At 37.6% G+C, this 21393-nt stretch overlaps 1 protein-coding gene across 1 annotated transcript in view; it reads right to left on the bottom strand.

The window, feature by feature from the left end:
• Positions 1 to 20451, bottom strand: part of HGF (hepatocyte growth factor) — an 81860-nt gene extending 61409 nt beyond the window's left edge. Inside the window, exons 1-4 of the mRNA XM_030834270.3 lie at positions 20343 to 20451; positions 19951 to 20074; positions 12086 to 12251; positions 265 to 377 (exon numbers count right to left, since the gene is read on the bottom strand). Coding sequence (XP_030690130.1) covers positions 265 to 377; positions 12086 to 12251; positions 19951 to 20035 — 364 coding nt within the window. The 5' untranslated portion in view covers positions 20036 to 20074; positions 20343 to 20451. The remainder of the gene's footprint in view (positions 1 to 264; positions 378 to 12085; positions 12252 to 19950; positions 20075 to 20342) is intronic.
• Positions 20452 to 21393: the final 942 nt, after the last annotated feature.

The following is a 21393-nucleotide window of genomic DNA, read 5'->3' as shown; positions in this document are numbered from 1 at the left end:
AGAATATCAGTTCCGGGAGATGTTACTAGAAATAAACAAAGAGGGGAGGGATAATCTAACTATGGAAAATTTGGGAAAAGCTCTCTTTAAAGTACCATACTGAAAATAGTCAAGGCAGTAGTGTCATCTGTCTTAATAGATGAATTGACTGCATAATAGATCCATGATATAATGAAAAAATCAGTTAGAAAGTGCACTGTGGCAGGCAATTACATATATTTTATACTGGTTTCATTAAGAAATATTTAGGGAGAAGGAAGTTACCTTTGTTTTCATAGAGGTCAAATTCATGGCCAAACTCCTTTTTCACTCCACTTGACATGCTATTGAAAGGGAACCAGAGGCATCGCTTTCTTGCTTTGTCAAAAACAAAGGCCCTGAAAAAAATATCTGAATGAAAAGAAGGAATACTACTATTTATACAGTTTTTAAAGAATAGGCACCTGGTTTAAACAAGGAAGGCAATATAAAAACAGACGCATTATTACATATACAGAAACATGAGGGATATTTGAACCTACCATTTTGCTAGCCAAATAAGACAGAACAAAATTAAATTTTTATAGGTGTAGATTTAAATATCAGATAGAATAAAATTTGAAATGTTCTCATGTTATTCTCAATGACACATAGAAGAATGAGGTCTTCAACAAGCAAAATCAATATATAGCACAACTACTTGGAATATTTCTGAAGACTTTATTTTTTTTTGTAAGTACACAGCAAGTTGGAAGATATTTTTGCAGTTATATACAAATTATTATATTTGAAATATCATGATTAACTTCTAAAGGTTGTAATTGTATAAAGCACATTCTAAAGTGACATGTCCTAAAATGCATTAGACAAATCACCACCCCAGGAGATTCTCCAGCAAAGAAGGATCTAAAATCAAATGTTTGGGAAATTTTGCATATAATATCCCTTCTTGGTGAGTTATAAAGCATTTAAGCTTATTATACGTGATGAAAATCCTGCTCTTAGGTAACTTTGCATAAGTCAATGTTTCCTAAATGGATTTGCTTGCATAAGCATTTTTAATTTAAATAAAAAACTAATATCAGAGAGAATACAGTTTTGATATATCATCTTGACAAAAATTGCTGAAATGTGTTAACTCCTAAAATTATCATTCCTATAGCTAAGTATTACATTGGTATTTTCTTGCTCACTAAAAAAAGTATTTCTAAAGAAAAATGATAAATACAAAAATCCCTTAACTGAGAATATAAAGTACTTAAAATTTTCAACACATTAAGTGTTACCATTTCTAAAAATACAGGAAATAAAGTTCGAATTCTGAACTATTTTCTTTCCATTAAGAAATAGTATTAAAACTCCTTCTTAACCATGTTCATGCTAATTATAATGTCACCATGTATAAGCATCTACTTAAGAAAAACACATAGATTTTCTAAGAATAAAGATTTTTTGCTTCCAGACTATATATATTATATATATATATAATATATATATATATTATATATATATACTATTTTAACATCTTTATTGGAGTATAATTGCTTTACAATGGTGTGTTAGTTTCTGCTATATAACAAAGTGAATCAGCTACATGTACACATATATCCCCATATCCCCTCCCTCTTGCGACTCCCTCCCATCCTTCCTATCCCACCCCGCCAGGTGGTCACAAAGCACAAGCTGATCTCCCTATGCTGTGCGGCTGCTTCCCACTAGCTATCTATTTGACATTTGGTAGCATGTATATGTGCATGCCACTCTCTTACTTCGTCCCAGCTTCCCCTTCTCCCATGTCCTCAAGTCCATTCTCTATGACTAAGCCTTTATTCCTGTCCTACCTCTAGGTCCTTCATAATTTTTTTTTTAAGATTCCATATATATGTGTTAGCATACAGTATCTGTTTTTCTCTTTCTGACTTACTTCACTCTGTATGATAGACCCTAGGTCCATGCACCTCACTACAAATAACTCAATCTCGTTTCTTTTTATGGCTGAGTAATATTGCATTGTATATATGTGCCACATCTTCTTTATCCATTCATCTGTTGATGGACACTTAGGTTGCTTCCATGTCCTGGCTTTTGTAAACAGAGCTGCAAAGAACATTGTGGAACATGACTCTTTTTGAATTATGGTTTTCTCAAGGTATACGCCCAGTAGTGGGAATGCTGGGTCGTATGGTAGTTCTAGTTTTAGTTTCTTAAGGAACCTCAATACTGTTCTCCATAGTGGCTGTATCAATTTACATTACCACAAACAGTGCAAGAGTGTTCCCTTTCTCCACACCCTCTCTAGCATGTATTGTTTGCAGACTTTTTGATGATGGCCATTCTGACTGGTGTGAGGTGATACTTCATTATAGTTTTGATTTGCATTACTCTAATGATTAGTGATGTTGAGCATCCTCTCATGTGTTTGTTGGCAATCTGTATATCTTCTTTGGAGAAATGTCTGTTTAGGTCTTCTGCCCATTTTTGGATTGGGTTGTTTGTCTTTTTGATATTGAGCTGCTTGTATATTTTGGAGATTAATCCTTTGTCCATTGCTTCATTTGCAAATATTTTCTCCCAATCTGAGGGTTGTCTTTCCGTCTTGTTTATGGTTTCCTTTGCTGTGCAAAAGCTTTTAAGTTTCATTAGGTCTGAGTTGTTTATTTTTATTTCCCTTTCTCTAGGAGGTGGGTCAAAAAGGATCTTGCTATGATTTATGTCATAGAGTGTTCTGCCTATGTTTTCCTCTAAGAGTTTTGTAGTGTCTAGCCTTTCATTTAGGTCTTTAATCCATTTTGAGTTTATTTTTGTCTATGGTGTTAGGGAGTGTTCTAATTTCATTCTTTTACATGTAACTGTCCAGTTTTCCCAGCACCACTTATTGAAGAGGCTGTCTTTTCTCCATTGTATATTCTTGCCTCCTTTATCAAAGATTAGGTGACCATATGTGCATGGGTTTATCTCTAGGCTTTCTATCCTGTTCCATTGATCTATATTTCTGTTTTTGTGCCAGTACCATACTGTCTTGATTACTGCACCTTTGTTGTATAGTCTGAAGTCAGGGAGCCTGATTCCTCCAGCTCCGTTTTTCGTTCTCAAGATTGCTTTGGCTATTCGGGGTCTTTTGTGTTTCCATACAAATTGTGAAATTTTTTGTTCTAGTTCTGTGAAAAATGCCAGTGGTAATTTGATAGGGATTGCATTGAATCTGTAGATTGGGTAGTAGAGTCATTTTCACAATGTTGATTCTTCCAATCCAAGAACATGGTATATCTCTCCATCTGTTTGTACATCTTTAATTTCTCTCATCAGTGTCTTATAGTTTTCTGCATACAGGTTTTTGTCACTGTAGGTAGGTTTATTCCTAGGTATTTTATTCTTTTTGTTGCAATGGTAAGTGGGAGTATTTCCTTAATTTCTCTTTCAGATTTTTCATCATTAGTGTATAGGAATGCAAGAGATTTCTGTGCATTAATTTTGTATCCTGCTACTTAACCAAATTCATTGATTAGCTCTAGTAGTTTTCTGGTAGCATCTTTAGGATTATGTATGTATAGTATCATGTCATCTGCAAACAGGGACAGATTTACTTCTTCTTTCTGATTTAGATTCCTTTTATTTCCTTTTCTTCTCTGATTGCTGTGGCTAAAACTTCCAAAACTATGCTGAATAAGAGTGGTGAGATTGGGCAACCTTGTCTTTTTCCTGATCTTAGTGGAAATGCTTTCAGTTTTTCACCATTGAGAACAATGTTGGCTGTGGGTTTGTCATATATGGCCTTTATTATGTTGAGCTAAGTTCCCTCTATGCCTACTTTCTGGAGGGTTTTTATCATAAATGGGTGTTGAATTTTGTCAAAAGCTTTCTCTGCATCTATTGAGACGATCATACGGTTTTTCTCCTTCAGTTTGTTAATATGATGTATCACATTGATTGATTTGCGTATATTGAAGAATCTTTGCATTCCTGGGATAAACTCCATTTGACCATGGTGTAGGATTGTGCTGTTGGATTCTGTTTGCTAGTATTTTGTTGAGGATTTTTGCATCTATGTTCATCTGTGTTACTGGCCTGTAGTTTTCTTTTTTTGTGACATCTTTGTCTGGTTTTGGTATCAGGGTGATGGTGGCCTCATAGAATGAGTTTGGGAGTGTTCCTCCCTCTGCTATATTTTGGAAGCATTTGAGAAGGATAGGTGTTAGCTCTTCTCTAAATGTTTGATAGAATTCGCCTGTGAAGCCATCTGGTCCTAGGCTATTGTTTGCTGGAAGATTTTAATCACAGTTTCAATTTCAATGCTTGTGACTGGTCTGTTTATGTTTTCTATTTCTTCCTGGTTCAGTCTCGGAGGGTTGTGATTTTCTAAGAATTTTTCCATTTATTCCAGGTTGTCCATTGTATTGGCATACAGTTGCTTGTAGTAATCCCTCATGATCCTTGTATTTCTGCAGTGTCAGTTGTTACTTCTCCTTTTTCATTTCTATTGGTTTGAGTCTTTTCCCTTTTTTTCTTGGTAAGTCTGGCTAATGGTTTATCAATTTTGTTTATCTTCTTAAAGAACCAGCTTTTAGTTTTATTGATCTTTGCAATCATTTCCTTCATTTATTTTTCCTTCATTTCTGATCTGATGTTTATGATTTATTTGCTTATACTAACTTTCGGTTGTTTTTGTTCTTCTTTCTCTAATTGCTTTAGGTGTAAGCGCAGGTTATTTATTTGAGATTTTTCTTGTTCCCTCAGGTAGGATTGTATTGCTATAAACTTCCCTCTTAGAACTGCTTTTGCTTCATCACATAGGTTTTGGGTCATAGTGTTTCCATTGTCATTTGTTTCTAGGTATTTTTTGATTTCCTCTTTGATTTCTTCTGTGATCTCTTGGTTATTTAGTAGTGTATTGTTTAGCCTCCATGTGATTGTATTTTTTAGAGTTTTTTTTTCTGTAATTGATATCTAGTCTCATAGCAGTATGGTCGGAAGAGATACTGGATACGATTTCAGTCTTCTTAAATTTACCAAGGCTTGATTTGTGATCTGAGGTGTGATCTATCCATAGAATGTTCCATGAGTACTTGAGAAGAAAGTGTATTCTGTTGTTTTTGGATGGAATGTCCTATAAATATCAATTAAGTTCATCATGTTTAATCTGTCATTGAAAGCTTGTGTTTCCTTATTTATTTTCATTATGGATGATCTGTCCATTGGTGAAAGTGGGGTATTAAAGTCCCCTACTATGATTGTATTACTGTCGATTTCCCCTTTTGTGGCTGTTAGCATTTGCTTTATGTATTGAGGTACTCCTATGTTGGGTGCATAAATATTTACAATTGTTATATCTTCCTCTTGGAGTGATCCCTTGATCATGATGTAGTGTCCTTCTTTGTCTCTTGTAATAGTCTTTATTTAAAGTCTATTTTGTCTGATATGAGAATTGCTACTCCGGCTTTATTTTGATTTCCATTTGCATGGAATATCTTTTTCCATCCCCTTACTTTCAGTCTGTATGTGTCCCTAGGACTGAAGTGGGTCTCTTGTAGACAGCATATATACAGGTCTTGTTTTTGTATCCATTCGGCCAGTCTATGTCTTTTGGTTGGAGCATTTAATCCATTTATATTTAAGGTAATTATCGATATGTATGTTCCTATTACAATTTTCTTCATTGTTTTGGGTTTGTTATTGTAGGTCTTCTCCTTCTCTTGTGTTTCCTGCCTAGAGAAGTTCCTTTAGCACGTGTTGTAAAGCCGGTTTGGTGGTGCTGAATTCTCTTAGCTTTTGCTTGTCTGTAAAGGTTTTAATTTCCCCATCAACTATGAATGAGGTCCTTGCTGGGTAGAGTAATCTTGGTTGTAGGTTTTTCCCTTTCATCACTTCAAATATGTCCTGCCACTCCCTTCTGGCCTGCAGAGTTTCTGCTGAAAGATCAGCTGTTAACCTTATGGGGATGCCCTTGTATGTTATTTGTTGCTTTTCCCTTGCTGCTTTTAATATTTTTTCTTTGTATTTAATTTTTGATAGTTTGAATAATATGTGTCTTGGCATGTGTCTCCTTGGATTTATCCTGTATGGATCTCTGCCCTTCCTGGACTTGATTGACTATTTCCTTTCCCATATTAGGGAAGTTTTCAACTATAATCTCTTCAAATATTTTCTCAGACCCTTTCTTTTTTCTCTTCTTTTTCTGGGACCCCTGTAATTCAAATGTTGGTGTATTTAATGTTGTCCCAGAGGTCTCTGCGACTGTCCTCAATTCTTTTAATTCTTCTTTCTTTATTCTGCTCTGTGGTAGTTATTTCCACTATTTCATCTTTCAGGTCCCTTATCTGTTCTTCTGCCTCAGTTATTCTGCTATTGATTCCTTCTAGAGAATTTTTAATTTCATTTATCGTGTTGTTCATCATTGTTTGTTTGCTCTTTAGTTTTTCTAGGTCCTTGTTAAATGTTTCTTGTATCTTCTAAATTCTATTTCCAAGATTTTGGATCATCTTTACTGTCATTACTCTGAATTCTTTTTCAGGTAGACTGCCTACTTCCTCTTCGTTTGTTTGGTCTGGTGGGTTTTTACCTTGCTCCTTCATCTGCTGTGTATTTCTCTGTCTTCTCATTTTGCTTAACTTACTGTGTTTGGGGTTTCCTTTTCACTGGCTTCAGGTTAGTAGTTCCAATTGTTTTTGGTATCTGCCCCCAGTGGGTAAGGTTGGTTCAGTGGGTTGTGTAGGCTTACTGGTGGAGGGGACTGGTGCCTGTGTTCTGATGGATAAGGCTGGATCTTGTCTTTCTGGTGGGCAGGACTGCATCCGGGGGTGTGTTTTGGGGTGTCTGTGGACTTCTTATGATTTTAGGCAGTCTCTCTGATAATGGTTGGGGTGGTGTTCCTGTCTTGCTAGTCGTTTGGCATGGGGCGTCCAGCACTGTAGCTTGCTGGTCGTTGAGTGGAGCTGGGTCTGAACATTGAGACAGAGATATCTGGGAGAGCTCTCACCAAATGATATTACAAGTGGCCTGGAGGTCTCTGATGGACCAATGTCCTGAACTTGGCTCTCCCACCTCTAAGGCTCAGCCCTGACACCCGGCTGGAGCACCAAGACCCTGTCAGCCAAACGGCTCAGAAGAAAAGGGAGAAAAAAAAGAAGAAAGAAAGAAAGTAAATAAAATAAGTGAAGTTATTAAAATAAAAAATTAAAAATATTATTAAAATTAAAAAGTAATTTTAAAAAAAGAAGAGAGCAACCAAACCAATAAACAAATCCACCAATGATAACAAGCACTAAAAACTATACTAAAAAAAATGGATAGACAGAACCCTAGGACAAATGGTAAAAGCAAACCTATACAAACAAAATCACACAAAGAAGCATACACATACACACTCACAAAAAGAGGAAAAGGGAAAAAAAAAGAAAAAATATATATATATAAAGGAAAAGAGCAACCAAATCAATAAACAAATCTACCAGTGATAATAAACTCTAAATACTAAACTAAGATAAACATAAAACTAGAAACAAATTAGATGCAGAAGACAAACCCCAAGTCTACAGTTGCTCCCAAAGTCCACCGCCTCAGTTTTGGGGTGATTCGTTGTCTATTCAGGTATTCCACAGATGCAGGTACATCAGCTTGACTGTGGAGATTTAGTCCTCTGCTCCTGAGGCTGCACAGAGAAGTTTCCCTTTCTCTTCTTTGTTCACACAGCTCCTGGGGTTCAGCTTTGGATTTGGCCCTGCTGCTGCATGTACGATGCCCTCTGGCGTCTGTTTGTCGCCCAGAGAGGAGGGGCTTAAAGGAGCAGCTTTAAGATTAGGGGGCTCTGGCTCACTCAGGCTGGGGGGTATGGAGGGGTATGGAATTAGGGGCGAGTCTGCGGTGGCAGAGGCCAGTGTGAAGTTGCAACAGCCTGAAGCGCACTGTGTGTTCTCCCGGGGGGAGTTGTCCCTGGATCTCAGGCCCCTGGCAGTGGCGGGCTGCACAGGCTCCTGGGAGGGGAGGTGTGGATAGTGACCTGTGCTCACATACAGGCTTCTTGGTGGCGGCAGCAGAAGCCTTAGCGTTTCATGCCCATCTCTGGTGTCCATGCTGATAGCCACGGCTCGCGCCCGTCTCTGGAGCTCATTTAGGCGGTGCTCTGAATCCGCTCTCCTTGCACCATGAAACAATGGTCTCTTGCCTCTTCAGCAGGTCCAGACCTTTCCCCGGACTCCCTCCCGGCTAGCTGTGGCGCACTAGCCCCCTTCAGGCTGTGTTCCCGCAGCCAACCCCAGTCCTCTCCCTGTGATCTGACCTCCGAAGCCCAAGCCTCAGCTCCCAGCCCCCACCCATCCTGGCGGGTTAGTAGACAAACCTCTCTGGGCTGGTGAATGCCGGTCAGCCCTGATCCTCTGTGCAGGAATCTCTCCACTTTGCCCTCCGCACCCCTGTTTCTGTGCTCTCCTCCACGGCTCCGAAGCTTTCCCCCTCCGTCACCCACAGCCTCTGCCCGTGAAGGGGCTTCTAGTGTGTGGAAACCTTTCCTCCTTCACGGCTCCCTCCCCGAGGTGCAGGTCCCGTCCCTATTCTTTTGTCTCTCGTTTTTCTTTTTTCTTTTGCCCTACCCAGGTACGTGGGGAGTGTCCTGCCTTTTGGGAGGTCTGAGATCTTCTGCCAGCATTCAGTAGGTGTTCTGTAGGAGTTGTTCCACGTGTAGATGTATTTTTGATGTATCTATGGGGAGGAAGGTGATCTCCATGTCTTACTCCTCTGCCATCTTGAAGGTCCTCCTCCAGATCATATATATATATATATATATATATATATATATTTTTTTTTTTTTTTTTTTTTTTTTTGCGGTACGCGGGCCTCTCACTGTTGTGGCCTCTCCTGCTGCGGAGTACAGGCTCTGGACGCGCAGGCTCAGTGGCCATGGATCACAGGCCCAGCCGCTCCGCGGCATGTGGGATCCTCCCGGACCGGGGCACGAACCCATGTGCCCTGCATTGTCAGGTGGACTCTCAACCACTGTGCCACCAGGGAAGCCCCAGATCATATATTTTTGAACGCACATAATTTTCTTATAATTTTATGTAGTTCAAATTAGTCATTTATTTCTTAACATTGTAACAACTTTTAAGTAATTTTAAATAAGGGGAAATAACTTTTATAAAACAAATATTAAAAAGATGTTATAAAATTAAAGTATTTTAACTCTTATTTTATATTTTTACATAGTGCATTTTATTCTATATCTAACTAACTTCAAAAATTATATGTATAAACTTTGTGCTTTGATTTACACGTAGACATTTTGAAATGTCCACCTACAAGAACATTTTACAGTTGAAATAGTATTAAAGAACAAACATAAAAGTCTGTTTTTTGCAACTGTGGCAGAATAACTTGAAAAGAGAAAAACTGGCTGATAATATATTTGAATTTTGATCTGGTAGATAGTAAACTTATGCAATACATGTAAAATTTCCTATATCCCTATTGTAGGGTGTTGGGGGGAGAGTTAAATAACCTTGAAAGCACGGTAATTAGATAAAGAATACATATGAAGATAACTAAACGAACATCTAAAAAGAAATTTTAAAATTACAGACTCAAATACCTACTAGTTAACATTAAAATAAAAATGTACCACACATATATAAACTACTACTTTTTTTTTCAGTAATATGGCTTTGACATGAGATTGCCTTGCAAGTGACTCATAAGCCCCATCAGGAACATGTGAGATTTGCTTCTGTGAATACAAAGGTGATTCCATCTGGAAAGTGGGTGACAGGGTTTCCAGTTTGCTGATTTCATTCACCCTTTTCTCTCATTCCATTACAATTCCATATACCCTCAGAAAATTGTATTTGCTTGTATCATTTTATACCTCCATATGGACTGGATCCAAGCTGACAAATTCCATGAGTTGCATATCTTCTTTGAAGTTTGACTTTAGGAGTCTTTCTCTTATCCTTATTTTAACTATCATCTTCCTTTCAATAATTTATTTTGTTGAGTTGTTTATGGCAGAAGGGCAATTCCAGTACCAGTTACTCAGTCATGGTTAGAAATTTTCATCTCTTGAGTCAGTTCATGTACAGTAATTTTTTGAAACGCTTAGAATCAGGCATTCTGGTCATCTTTCTCATCCAGCAAAAAACAACTTCAGTCTCTATAAAGTCAATATTGTTGATGCCTTCTCAAGAGGAAACAAAATTTGCGACCTCCACCTCATGCCCACTGAATCACAGATGCTTTCACACAGCATTGTTCATATTTTCCAAACATTTTAGTGTGTTTGCCATTGTTTTTCAATGATTCTAGTTCATGTAACAAGTCCTCAAAAAGATCTTTAATTCATTAAGAATCTACTTTCAGCATATCACAAGTATGTCCATTGAATTCTGAATAAGAAATGTATTTAGTGATTCCAAATAAGTATGTATATATATTTAGGATACACAAGTGTGAAGGATGACACCATTTCTGAGCAGAGAACTTTAGCTGTACATTGGTATTACTACATGTGGTTTTCTGCACAGGTTGCCATAAATTTGGAGACTAAATATAACTCAACCAGAATATGGTTGAAAAGCATGAAACCTCATATATATGGGATATGTAAAGTTTTATTAATCTGGTCACATATGTTCTCCAATGCAGCAAAATCATTTTAGTTTCTCCTAAATAAAACAAAGGGAAAGCTGTTTTGTTTGGGTTTTTTTCTAGGCATAAGGCTGACTAATGTGAAAATCGAGGCTTAGCAATACTTTCCTTACTTGTGGATCCAGAAGAGTGTATTTTCAAACTCAAAGTTAAAAATCAACAATGAGATGTGGTTCTTCCATTCCCTTTGCCCTGCCCTTCTAACCCTGAAAGGGGAAAATACAATAAATCCAACCTCCTCAATTGCCAGAAGAACATCTCCATAAATCTACACAGCTGAGTTGTTGATTGAGAGTAGTTTTCTCTAATTTATTTTTTTTAATCTCAAGGCTTTTCTAGGAAAGTCAGGGAAAGAAGGAATTATCGTAAGAATTACTTGGAAAGTTAATTCCCCACTCCCAGTGCCAGGAAATATCTCCCTGAAAGTGGCAGTTTGGCTATAAAAATACTTCCAGAGGAGATCTAAATGAATAGAAAAGAGATAGTCTTTCCTCCTGCTAAATCTATCGAAGAGCTCCTCTAACCATGTCCCTTCTCCTCGGGCCCATAACACTTACTTCTCTGAGAAAGGCAAGACGAATTTAGGACCTCTTGCCATGACATTACTAAAATCTGTGTTCACATTATGTGTTAACTACCTAAATGTAATAGAGTAGAATTCAAAAGTGACAGGATACCATGTGCACTCCTGTTAAAGTGGGATGAAATAGGGAATAAAAAGGTGGAAAGTAAGTGTGGGGAGGGAATATTTATGAAGAACTAGGAAATGCATTTTCTTCTGGCAATTTGGAAAACTATTCAGATGAAATTGTCACCTTCATGGCCCAAAACTCCAAGTTTTATCCTTTGGCATACTGGCAAAGTTGTAAGGAATTTTTCCCTGGGAGGTCACAGAGAAACTTTCAAAAGATAAGAAAACTCTCCATTTGAGTCCCCTCATGCCTCTTTGAATTGCCCCAACACTTTTCACCTAAAACTTCATCATCACTACCCGCTAACTTCTTTTAAACAGTCCCTCTAGTTTTTTTAAACTAATTATCTCAATGTTTTTTATTTACATCCCTAAAGACAATGATACAAGTTGCAGTAAGTTTTGGTTGTTGGCCAACTTCTATTCTGAAAATTCCTCCACTCCTCTTGTAAGAAAAAAAAAGTTTACTCTGAATATTGTAAAATATTAGAGAGATAAAAAGTTAATCTAATTGAATTTTAGTTCTTAAAGTTCAACTGTTCATAAGATGAGAAAATATAAATTCCATAACTAAAGCCACTGTGGATTCTAAAAGATCTCAGTTTATGTGTTCTCCCTTACTCATATTTCCATCAAATAGAGCTAAGTCTGCTGTTGCAATGAGTTAAAACTAAAATCAAGCTTACAATTTTAAGAGTACATTGCATTGAATACAAAAAAAGATGATGATAATGAGTCCATACTATATTTGGAAAATTATTCTAAGAACGAAATGAAGCAACTTACTTGCAAGTGAATGGAAGTCCTTTATTCCTAATACATCTGTTGGCACATTGGTCTGCAGTGTTCATTTTTTTTGTTTTTATCTTCAGTAATGGGTCTTCTTTAATTAGAGTAGTCTTTGCTGACTTTTTGAATTCATGAAGTGTGTTTCTTCTTTTCTTCTGTCCTTCTATTAATAATAATATTTTTTTAAAAACATAGGGGAAAAGCTTTTAAGGCTCATATAGAAAAAAATATCCCTAAGAATCATCTACGAGGTAATGATTTTATCTGACAACATACCAGACCTCCAGGGGTTGGGGGGTGGAGTAATGTGGGTAATGATACTCTCAGATACTTAAGAGCAAGAGAGGAATAGTTAATCAGTGAAGAAAAAATAACTTCACATACAGAGTCATTCATCTACATTCTTTCAAATGAAGGATGCTTTTAAAAATTAGGACAGAGTTCACTCTTAAGAAATAAATAACATGGTATTCTCCAAACAGTATGAAAGGAAGTGCCAGGACATATCATATCATGCTCTATAATTAAATCTGTCATTTCCTTCTACAATTGGTCCTTATGTAAATTATAGTACTCATTAGATAAGCCAAGTCAATGACAGGTGAGAAACTTCTCACTAAAAATGGTGCACTGGGTAAATTCTTCTGACTTGGTCTTTAAAGTATTTCATACTATTCATATTCTAGCCCTTTCATTTCCTACATAAGTGTTTTCTGTGCTTTTGGGCACTATTTCTCAGTATCACTGAAGTGTTTGTTTTGAAATCAAGCCAAATGTTGTAAATCAAATGTATGTAAAACTTCATCCTTTAATGTAGCAATATCATTTTTCTTCATCAAAGTATTGTACCAGGCCCCTAGATAGCATGAAGCCTCCTATTAAAAAGCTGAAGAGCAAAGCTAAAACATCCCAAGAGACTTAATCTTATGGATAACTTCAGAATATGAAGAACTTGCTTCTTCATTCTTAATTTGCCCAAAGTTACCTAGTTTCTAATGATAATCATCTCTTCACAATGAGGATCAAATTGTCTAAGAGACTGCAGCTGTTGTAGAACAAGGATGGATATAATTGTGCCCCTCCCCTGCCTGTCAATTCATTTGAATACCCTTATAACAAAGGCAGTAATAATACGTACATTTTTAAGATATGAAACCAAGACACGGGAAAGTTGATGACTTAGAAGATCTGATTGAAAATCCAGCTGCCTGGCTTCAGAGCCCCCACTCTTAAACACGTATGATGCCATCTCTCTCTAAGACTTGCTAAGAAAGCATGTGGAAATAACGGCTTGTAAACAGTTTCTGAAGATTTGCTTAAAGCTATCAGTAGAGAAGTGACTTGGATGGCAGAACAGGAAATCAATTCTTGTCTTTAAACGTGGTGAAACGTGCCAAGAAAAGAGGGTGAAAATTTTTCTGCAGAAAATTTGGAAATATGGCTTAACAGAGTGAGGTACCAAGAATGCCATCATACTCTTAGGTCTGCCAGCAACCACTGGCTCCAGTTGTTTTATTAAACATGGAGATGCTACCCATTAATATCTATCCTAACCTGAAGTCCACAGTAAATAAGAGAAAACATGAATTCCTCTAAATTTTGGTTCTCTATAAAACTCCAGAACACAATCCCCAAAAGACTGGTACTAATTTCTGTAATAATGCTTTCATTTTCTTTTCTTTTCTTTTCTTCAACTTTTCTTTGCCCTATAAGATGGAATGGCTATGGTAGAACAGGTATAATTTAAAAGACATCTTAACATAGAAATTCAGTCAACCAAATAATCCTTCAACATGTTATTTATTGAGTGTGGACCAAACGCCTTGCATAACGTTGGCAGACTGATGATAATTCTGGCATTCTTATTGACTTGCCAAGTGACTTTGTTTAATTACCTTAAATGCTAATATCCCATTACTCAATTTACAAAATGAAAGTTATATGTGAACTAAAAGGAGCTATTTAAACTACAATCATTTGGAAATCAATTTGGGTTAAAAATGTTATGAATATGCAAAGTTTTAGTTTTGTTTTTGAAATTTCATCCTTTAATTTCTGGCATAAGAGAAGAAACCGTTATTCTCCCAAGCAAAGAAGTGGTATTAGTCTTTTCAAATTTTGGTTTCTGCCACAGGACCATGTTAATGGGAGATACGTTTCTTCACTAAGAGTTTCCACTTCTTTTGACATTAGTGCACTTTTTCTTAGGTGCTGTGAAATGTTTCACAGCATAAAAATCATTTGAGTTCCTGTATAAATTGGAATACTTCTCAGAAACAAATAGTGGTTAATGGACGCAGAAAATCTATTCAAAAAACTATCTGCCAAAGTGGAAAAATTGTGGTATATATATATATATATATATATATATGTATGTATGTATGTATATATATAATATGTATATGTATGTGTGTATATATATACATATATATGTGTGTATATATGCACATATATATAAAATAAATTCAATTAACTAAAAGTATAGGATTAAAATTGGCCTAATGTATTATGTATTTATTACCTATGTTTAAGTGTGAGAGAAGAACATAAAAGTAAATTTTAAAAGTCTAAGACAAACATTGAGTCCAGACATGTATTTTACCAATTACCAAATAAAATAGAATACCTGGTCAATGCTCTGGTTTCTTTTCTCAGAACCATACAACATGAAGGAAGGCACTGAGGATGACTAGAGAAAAGTGGTTTCTGTGGGATCGTTGATTATATTTAATTCTGCAGATCCTCAGCTGTCCTATTGAAATGTGTTAATGCCTGGCTGTACGTCATAAAAATAGTCTACTCTTGCTTGCTGATAAACTTTCGATCACTACCTTTCATCTAAAGATCAAAAAGTATCCTGAAAAGCAAATAAATCTATGATTTCCCTTTACTAGATAATAAATAGGAGAGAAAAGCTTGTCTGGGGCTACAAATCTAATCAGGGGCAATCAGAACCAGATACTAAGATTCCCTTCTCACTCTTTATTTCTCATGACTTAGAAGCTTTCCCTTATAATTCAGTCATATCATTAGGTCAGTAACTAATTATTCAAAAATGCGAAGTTCAAGCTAGTTGTACGTCATGTAATCCACACATCAATAAAATTAATTCCTTCAATAAAAGAAAAATTCAAAACAGAAGTCATTCAAAAAACAGCATCTGAAAATAAAATTCCTTTGCTGAAAATACTTTTAACTTTCTCTTCCATATGTATTAACAACTGATGCTTGTTTTAACAACAGTTAAAAAACAAGCTTAATTTGGGAAGAAACTCAAAAATATCTTTGGATCAGATTTTTCCCTACTATTTTTTGTGCATGACTGCTAGTTGAAGTTTATAAACAAAACATTGAAATGAAATCAAAGGGTAAGAGATCACTGCAACTTTGTCATGCTTTCTTATATTTTAAATTGCAACTCCTTTTCCCTCTTCCCTCAGTATGGGAAAACATTCTGTAGCTATATTTCCTGAAGAAACCAAAGTCCCTATTTTAAAACTGAAATCATTAGGCTCTTAGTGAAAAGCTACAAACAGAAAGTAGGGTCAAATGTATCAAGGTGCTTGAAGAAAGACACATTTCTCCCTCTGGTCCCTGGGCCTCACACTCATTTCTCTCAGTACCTCATATATTTTCTTCTCTGTATGGACTAACCATTGACTTCAAAGAAAAATCATGCAAAGGAAAGGATTTGCAGGGTGTGGAAAGAAGCAGGAATCTGGCTCCACATATTCTGAGAAATCTACCCACATGATTAGTGATTAACAGCTTGAAGTGGCAAGATGTTAAGATGAAAGTACACAAATAATTAATGGAAGGGAATGGTGGTGACTGGAGATTTACTTCCCAAAGGCAAAAATCATAAATACAAGTCCAAATCTTCATTTCTATTATCTAGGACTTGGGTTTCACAAGTGGACAATTTTCATCCCTTCTTTAGAGAAGGGAACAATATCATAAATAAAGATGTCAGGAAGGGATCAAGTCAGATTTAAATCAAATGTTGGTATTTGAGAAGCAGCATAAGTATCTCTTCCAAAAAGATTTACAAATGAAATGATGTTCAGTGTGAGAATAGGGACCTCCCTAGATATTTCCCTCCTCCTACTTCCATGCCACTTCCTCATTCATCCTCCTCCTGGTCTCTTCCTTCACTGTCTGTTTCTGCCTGCAGCTCTCCTCCACACACCAACTAAAACAACCACACTTCAGTCAGGTATCTTGTCAACTCAGAACCTTCCAGCTGTGACCCATAATGTTTAAAATAGTGTAATTTAGCATGATATTCAAGCGTACGTGCTAGTCTCTCTTACTTTTCCAAACCCAGGCCATACTCCTCCTCAGGTACTCAGTACACCAGCCCTACGTGATTGCCTGTCCTCGCTTCGGTACCTTCAGCCACTTTGTGTTCCCCTGACTTAAGTAATGACCGTACTACTACCTGTATTTTCACACTCAACTTGAGTATTGCATACTCCCTAAACCTGGTTCGATCTTCCGAGCTAGAAATGAACTCTCAACCGTAACATAATAATACTTCTAACACAGAATTGTTCTTACTTAGCAAAATGGATTTTTTAGAGCGAGTTTCAGTTGATTTCATCGGGGCTGTATTCAATATAAATAAAAGGGAAAAATGCACATTGCATATTTCATTCACATAGATTTGGGTAGGAATCTCAGCTCTATCCCAATATGTAAGATAATAAGAAAAAAATTAAGATCTTTAACTTCAGTTTCCTCATGTAAGATGAGTCAATCCAGTAATGCCAATCTTATTAGAATTAAATAAGCTTTGTTTTAGAACTTGGTCCATAACAGTCGCTCAACAAATGTAGGTTTCATCATCAAAAAATCTACAAACAATAAATGCTGGAGAGGGTGTGGTGAACAAGGAACCCTTTTGCACTGTTGGTGGGAATGTTAATTGATGCAGCTACTATGGAGAACAGTATGCAGGTTCCTCAAAAAACTAAAAATAGAGCTATCATATGACCCAGAAATCCCACTACTGGGCATATACCCTGAGAAGACCATAATTCAAAAAGAGTCATGTACCAAAATGATCATTGCAGCACTATTTACCATAGCCAGGACATGGAAGCAAGCTAAGTGTCCATCGACAGATGAATGGATAAAGAAGATGTGGCACATATATACAATGGAATATTACTCAGCCATAAAAAGAAATGAAATTGAGTTATTTGTAGTGAGGTAGATGGACCTAGAGTCTGCCGTACAGAGTGAAGTAAGTCAGAAAGAGAAAAACAAATACCGTATGCTAACACATATATATGGAATCTAAAAAAAAAAAAATGGTCCTGAAGAACCTAGGGGCAGGACAGGAATAAAGACGCAGATGTAGAGAATGGACTTGAGGACACGGGGAGGGGGAAGGGTAAGCTGGGATAAAGTGAGAGAGTGGCATGGACATATATACACTACCAAATGTAAAATATATAGCTAGTGGGAAGCAGCCGCATAGCACAGGGAGATCAGCTCCATGCTTTGTGTCCACCTAGAAGGGTGGGATAGGGAGGGTAGGAGGGAGACGCAAGAGGGAGGAGATATGGAGATATATGTATATGTATAGCTGATTCACTTTGTTATAAAGCAGAAACTAACACACCATTGTAAAGCAATTATACGCCTACGCCAATAAAATGTTAAAAGAAAAATGAAGGTATTGGGGTGCAGAGTCAGTAAAAGAAACAAAACAAAACAAAAAAAACAAATGTAGGTTTCTTTCTCGCTTGTTCATCTGTACATCTCCCACAGCCTCCTTGATAGTAGGTGCTCATTTAATGTTTTGTTGTTGTTGTTAGAGGGGATTGGATATTTGTATCCAGTGTAGGTGGGAGTGGACAGAGGATAATCCTATGTAAACCAATTCCTATAAAGATGGCTTGGGTCTATTATATTGAACATTTCTTTAAGTTTTTTGAAACTTCTCTAAAAATATCTCCATAATATATTCTGCTCATAACTGGTTGTCACCTCATTATAGTATCCACTTCTTTTCAAATATTGTCTTATTTCACAATAGGTAAAAAAGCAGACTCATAAGCTAAATCAAAAAGTATAACCTAAGCAAGTAACAACAAAATTCTAAATGTTCAATGTTAGATGATATAAAAAAGAACAGACTTTCTTTATATGTTCTAAGAGGACTATCCATGTTTTCCACTTTGAGGAATGTAATTTTTTTAAAAAACTATCAAAATAAAGTTGCCACCCAGACAAAGGCAGACCCTATTTTGTTAACAATTTTAGCATTATCCACTTTAGGAATTATTCTATTACTTGTAATTCCCAACTGGCCCCTCCTTGCCTGCGGCATACTCTTGGGCTGCATTCCCCCATCCTCAGGAAACGCAGTCATTTCAACATTAGCCAAAATGAAATATAATTACAAATGTATATCTCCTGCCAAAACTTCGCAATGCATGCCAAAAACAAATAGACATTGTCTATGGTTGATCTACTGTTTGGGTTTTCCACACTGTGTTCCCCATGCATAAGCACAGATGATTCCAGGTAACCATATTCTACTTCAGCCCATCAACATTTTGATCTTTGAAAATGAAACTCCTCAAAATATTAGCTGTCATTTCAATTTATACTCAGAATCCCACAAAGCAGCAATGTCATATAAGAATCAATTTTAACATGACCCATCTCAAAGGTGATAACCTGCTAGATTGAACTTTTTTTTTTTTCACCTCTTCAGAAATCTAACATAAATGTTCTCGAACTGACACTTCCCACACAGCATTGTTTTCCAAAAGGGACATCACAAAATCGAAGAAAGCCAGGTGGGACTGATTTTCCTCATCATTTTGCAAATTCTTGGTGTTTTCAACCTTTGTATTACATTGGAAACTAGATTGGAGGTCTGATAAATGTCATATTTAACTTATCTCAAAAGATATAACTGAGATATTTCTCTGTCTTATTTAAAAAAACTATGTCTACTGTCTGGGCATTTATTCCATTCTTTTATTCCCCTGTGCCCACCTATGATGCTCACTACCTTCTCCCGTTGGCATCCCAGCCACGACAATGATAATACAACCAAATACAGATGTTTCCTCTTGCCCTGATAACAACAGAAAACTTCCCAAAGCAGCAAATGAAACCTCTAAACTTCCAGGCAATATGAACTCCCAAGCAACTCCTTCCCAACCTGTAAATTCTGGGGAGAAAATGGGAGACTGAAAGGAGCATTTCTACAGCTATAATCAGAGTCACACAATTTTTGCCTCCTTGGCCCTGCAGTTTCAAAAGGGCAGGCATCCATACCCAGAAAGAATGAGACCTTAGGAGAGAGGCTTTCTCTTTCATTTTTATAACATGCATATACTCAGACTTTAATCTGCCTTCTCCAAATGAAAATTATTAAGTCATGATTTGGCCCTGAATGTTGACTGAGTGATGTGGGGTAGTGGATTGTCATGGAAAATTCTCCTCTGGGAAAAAAAAAAAAACCATGTCCCTGCTGTACTGACCATCACTTTCCCCCCCTCTCTTCAGCTTTAAATTTATCCAAACCAGCAAAGCTCAGCCAGTGTTAGCATCTCGCTCCCATCCCACCATCCCTATCAGGCTAAGTGAGAGGGGGCTGGATCAATGGGGAGGGGGATGGAAACAACAGAGGGGATGCTAAGTATCTTTTTAAATGCTTTTCAAACAGAAAGAGAATGTCAAAAGAAAGCTGAATGAGAGATTTTAAAAACCCATACCACATACAGAGTTAAGGAAGGATGCTGGGAATCGGGTAAAGAGAGAGCATTAGGAAAAGGAGATGTTAGCAAGAGAGAGTTAAAGAAGAAGAAGAAGAAGGAAGAAAAGAGAAAACTAACCTGCATAGGGGATGGCAATGGGAAACAGGAGGTGGAGGAGGACGTGCTGCAGCAGTAAGACTGGCAGAAGTTTGGTCACCCACATGGTGCTGCTGGATGTGCTGGCGGATCCCACTGGCGATGCCTGCGTGAAAGAATCCTGTTCCGACTCAGTGCCTAGAAGAGCCCGTCGGCTCTGAGCTGCTTTTTATTGCGATGAGCTAAGTTTGTTGTGTGATTAACTGGAAAGATCTAGGTCTGAACTCCCTCTTACGGTAAGAAACTGTTTAACAACAGCCCTTTACTCTCTTCCACCCCCCTCCTTTCCTCACCACCCCCCACCCCCCAACAGCACCAAACAGATCCCAGCTCCCCACGACCCCACCCCCACTCTGCTGAGGAAAGAAACTTACAAAGAGAAGGTCACCTGGCCTGAGGCCAGCTTCAATTTGGAAGTTGGAGCTCCAGATCCCAGTGGCTCCTATCTGAGCAGGGAAAGGAGCTGCAAGGCTCAGCCCAGTAGCTAAATCAAGGCACAGGCAGAGGACCAATTCGCTAAATTTAAAACAGGAAAATACACGTGTTTACATCTCTATTTGGGAAAAGAGGAAGGGGAAGCAGCATAAGAAGAAAACAAAGCACTGCCTTTCTGTCAAATGTGCGTCAGCTCCTAATCTCTCTCGTTTCACTACTGGAGCAATCCAGGGATTCCAAACACGGACACAGGCTCCCCAGGTGGTCAGAGCCCGGGAAGGAGGGGGGAGGCAGGCTGGCAGGCAGAGCGCAGACAGGTCCAGCCCAGGTAGCAAGAGGTCCGGTGAGAAAAGGGTATGTTATTGTGGGGTAAAAATAAATAAACAAGCAAAACAAAAGCACCCACATTGTCAGGCAGGAAAATTGCCCCTGCCCAATGGGCTCAAAGCAGGTAGCTTTTTTCAGAAGCTGAGCTAAGCTCCCCAGTCACCACAAAGGTACCAAAAGCACATAGAAGAAATGTGTCTGATTTGGGGTCTGTGATAAAATCTGGTCATGTACTCCTCTTAAAACGTCTAAGACATTGGGATCACCCACTGCCTCTCCCTGACAGATAAATGTGGCATGGATTAGATGTCCTTGTGCACACACACACATACACACTCACACATGTGGGTAACTTCTAAGACTGACTGTCACTGGAAATCTCTTAAGGGGGCTGAATTCATAAATAATTCATACCCCTCTCTTCTCTAGCTCCGTCCCACCTGCATGCGCTCAGCAGCCTCCCTAAATCTAAGCGGAGAGAGGAGGCGCTTGCACTGGGGTGGCGGTGGAGATAAGGGACAGACACTTGTTATCTAGAGATTTGTCTTTGCACCTTGAGGTGATGCTTTGATTACTTGAGGTAAGAGCTTGCTTTATTTTTAATGGATTTGGGAGGATAGTTGCCCCTGTGTATCTCTGAAATGGGTACAGGTAGGAACAGTG

Source organism: Globicephala melas, chromosome 9 (assembly GCF_963455315.2).
Source record: "Globicephala melas chromosome 9, mGloMel1.2, whole genome shotgun sequence".
Lineage (NCBI taxonomy): Eukaryota > Metazoa > Chordata > Mammalia > Artiodactyla > Delphinidae > Globicephala > Globicephala melas.
This window is presented reverse-complemented; position numbering and strand designations above follow the sequence as displayed.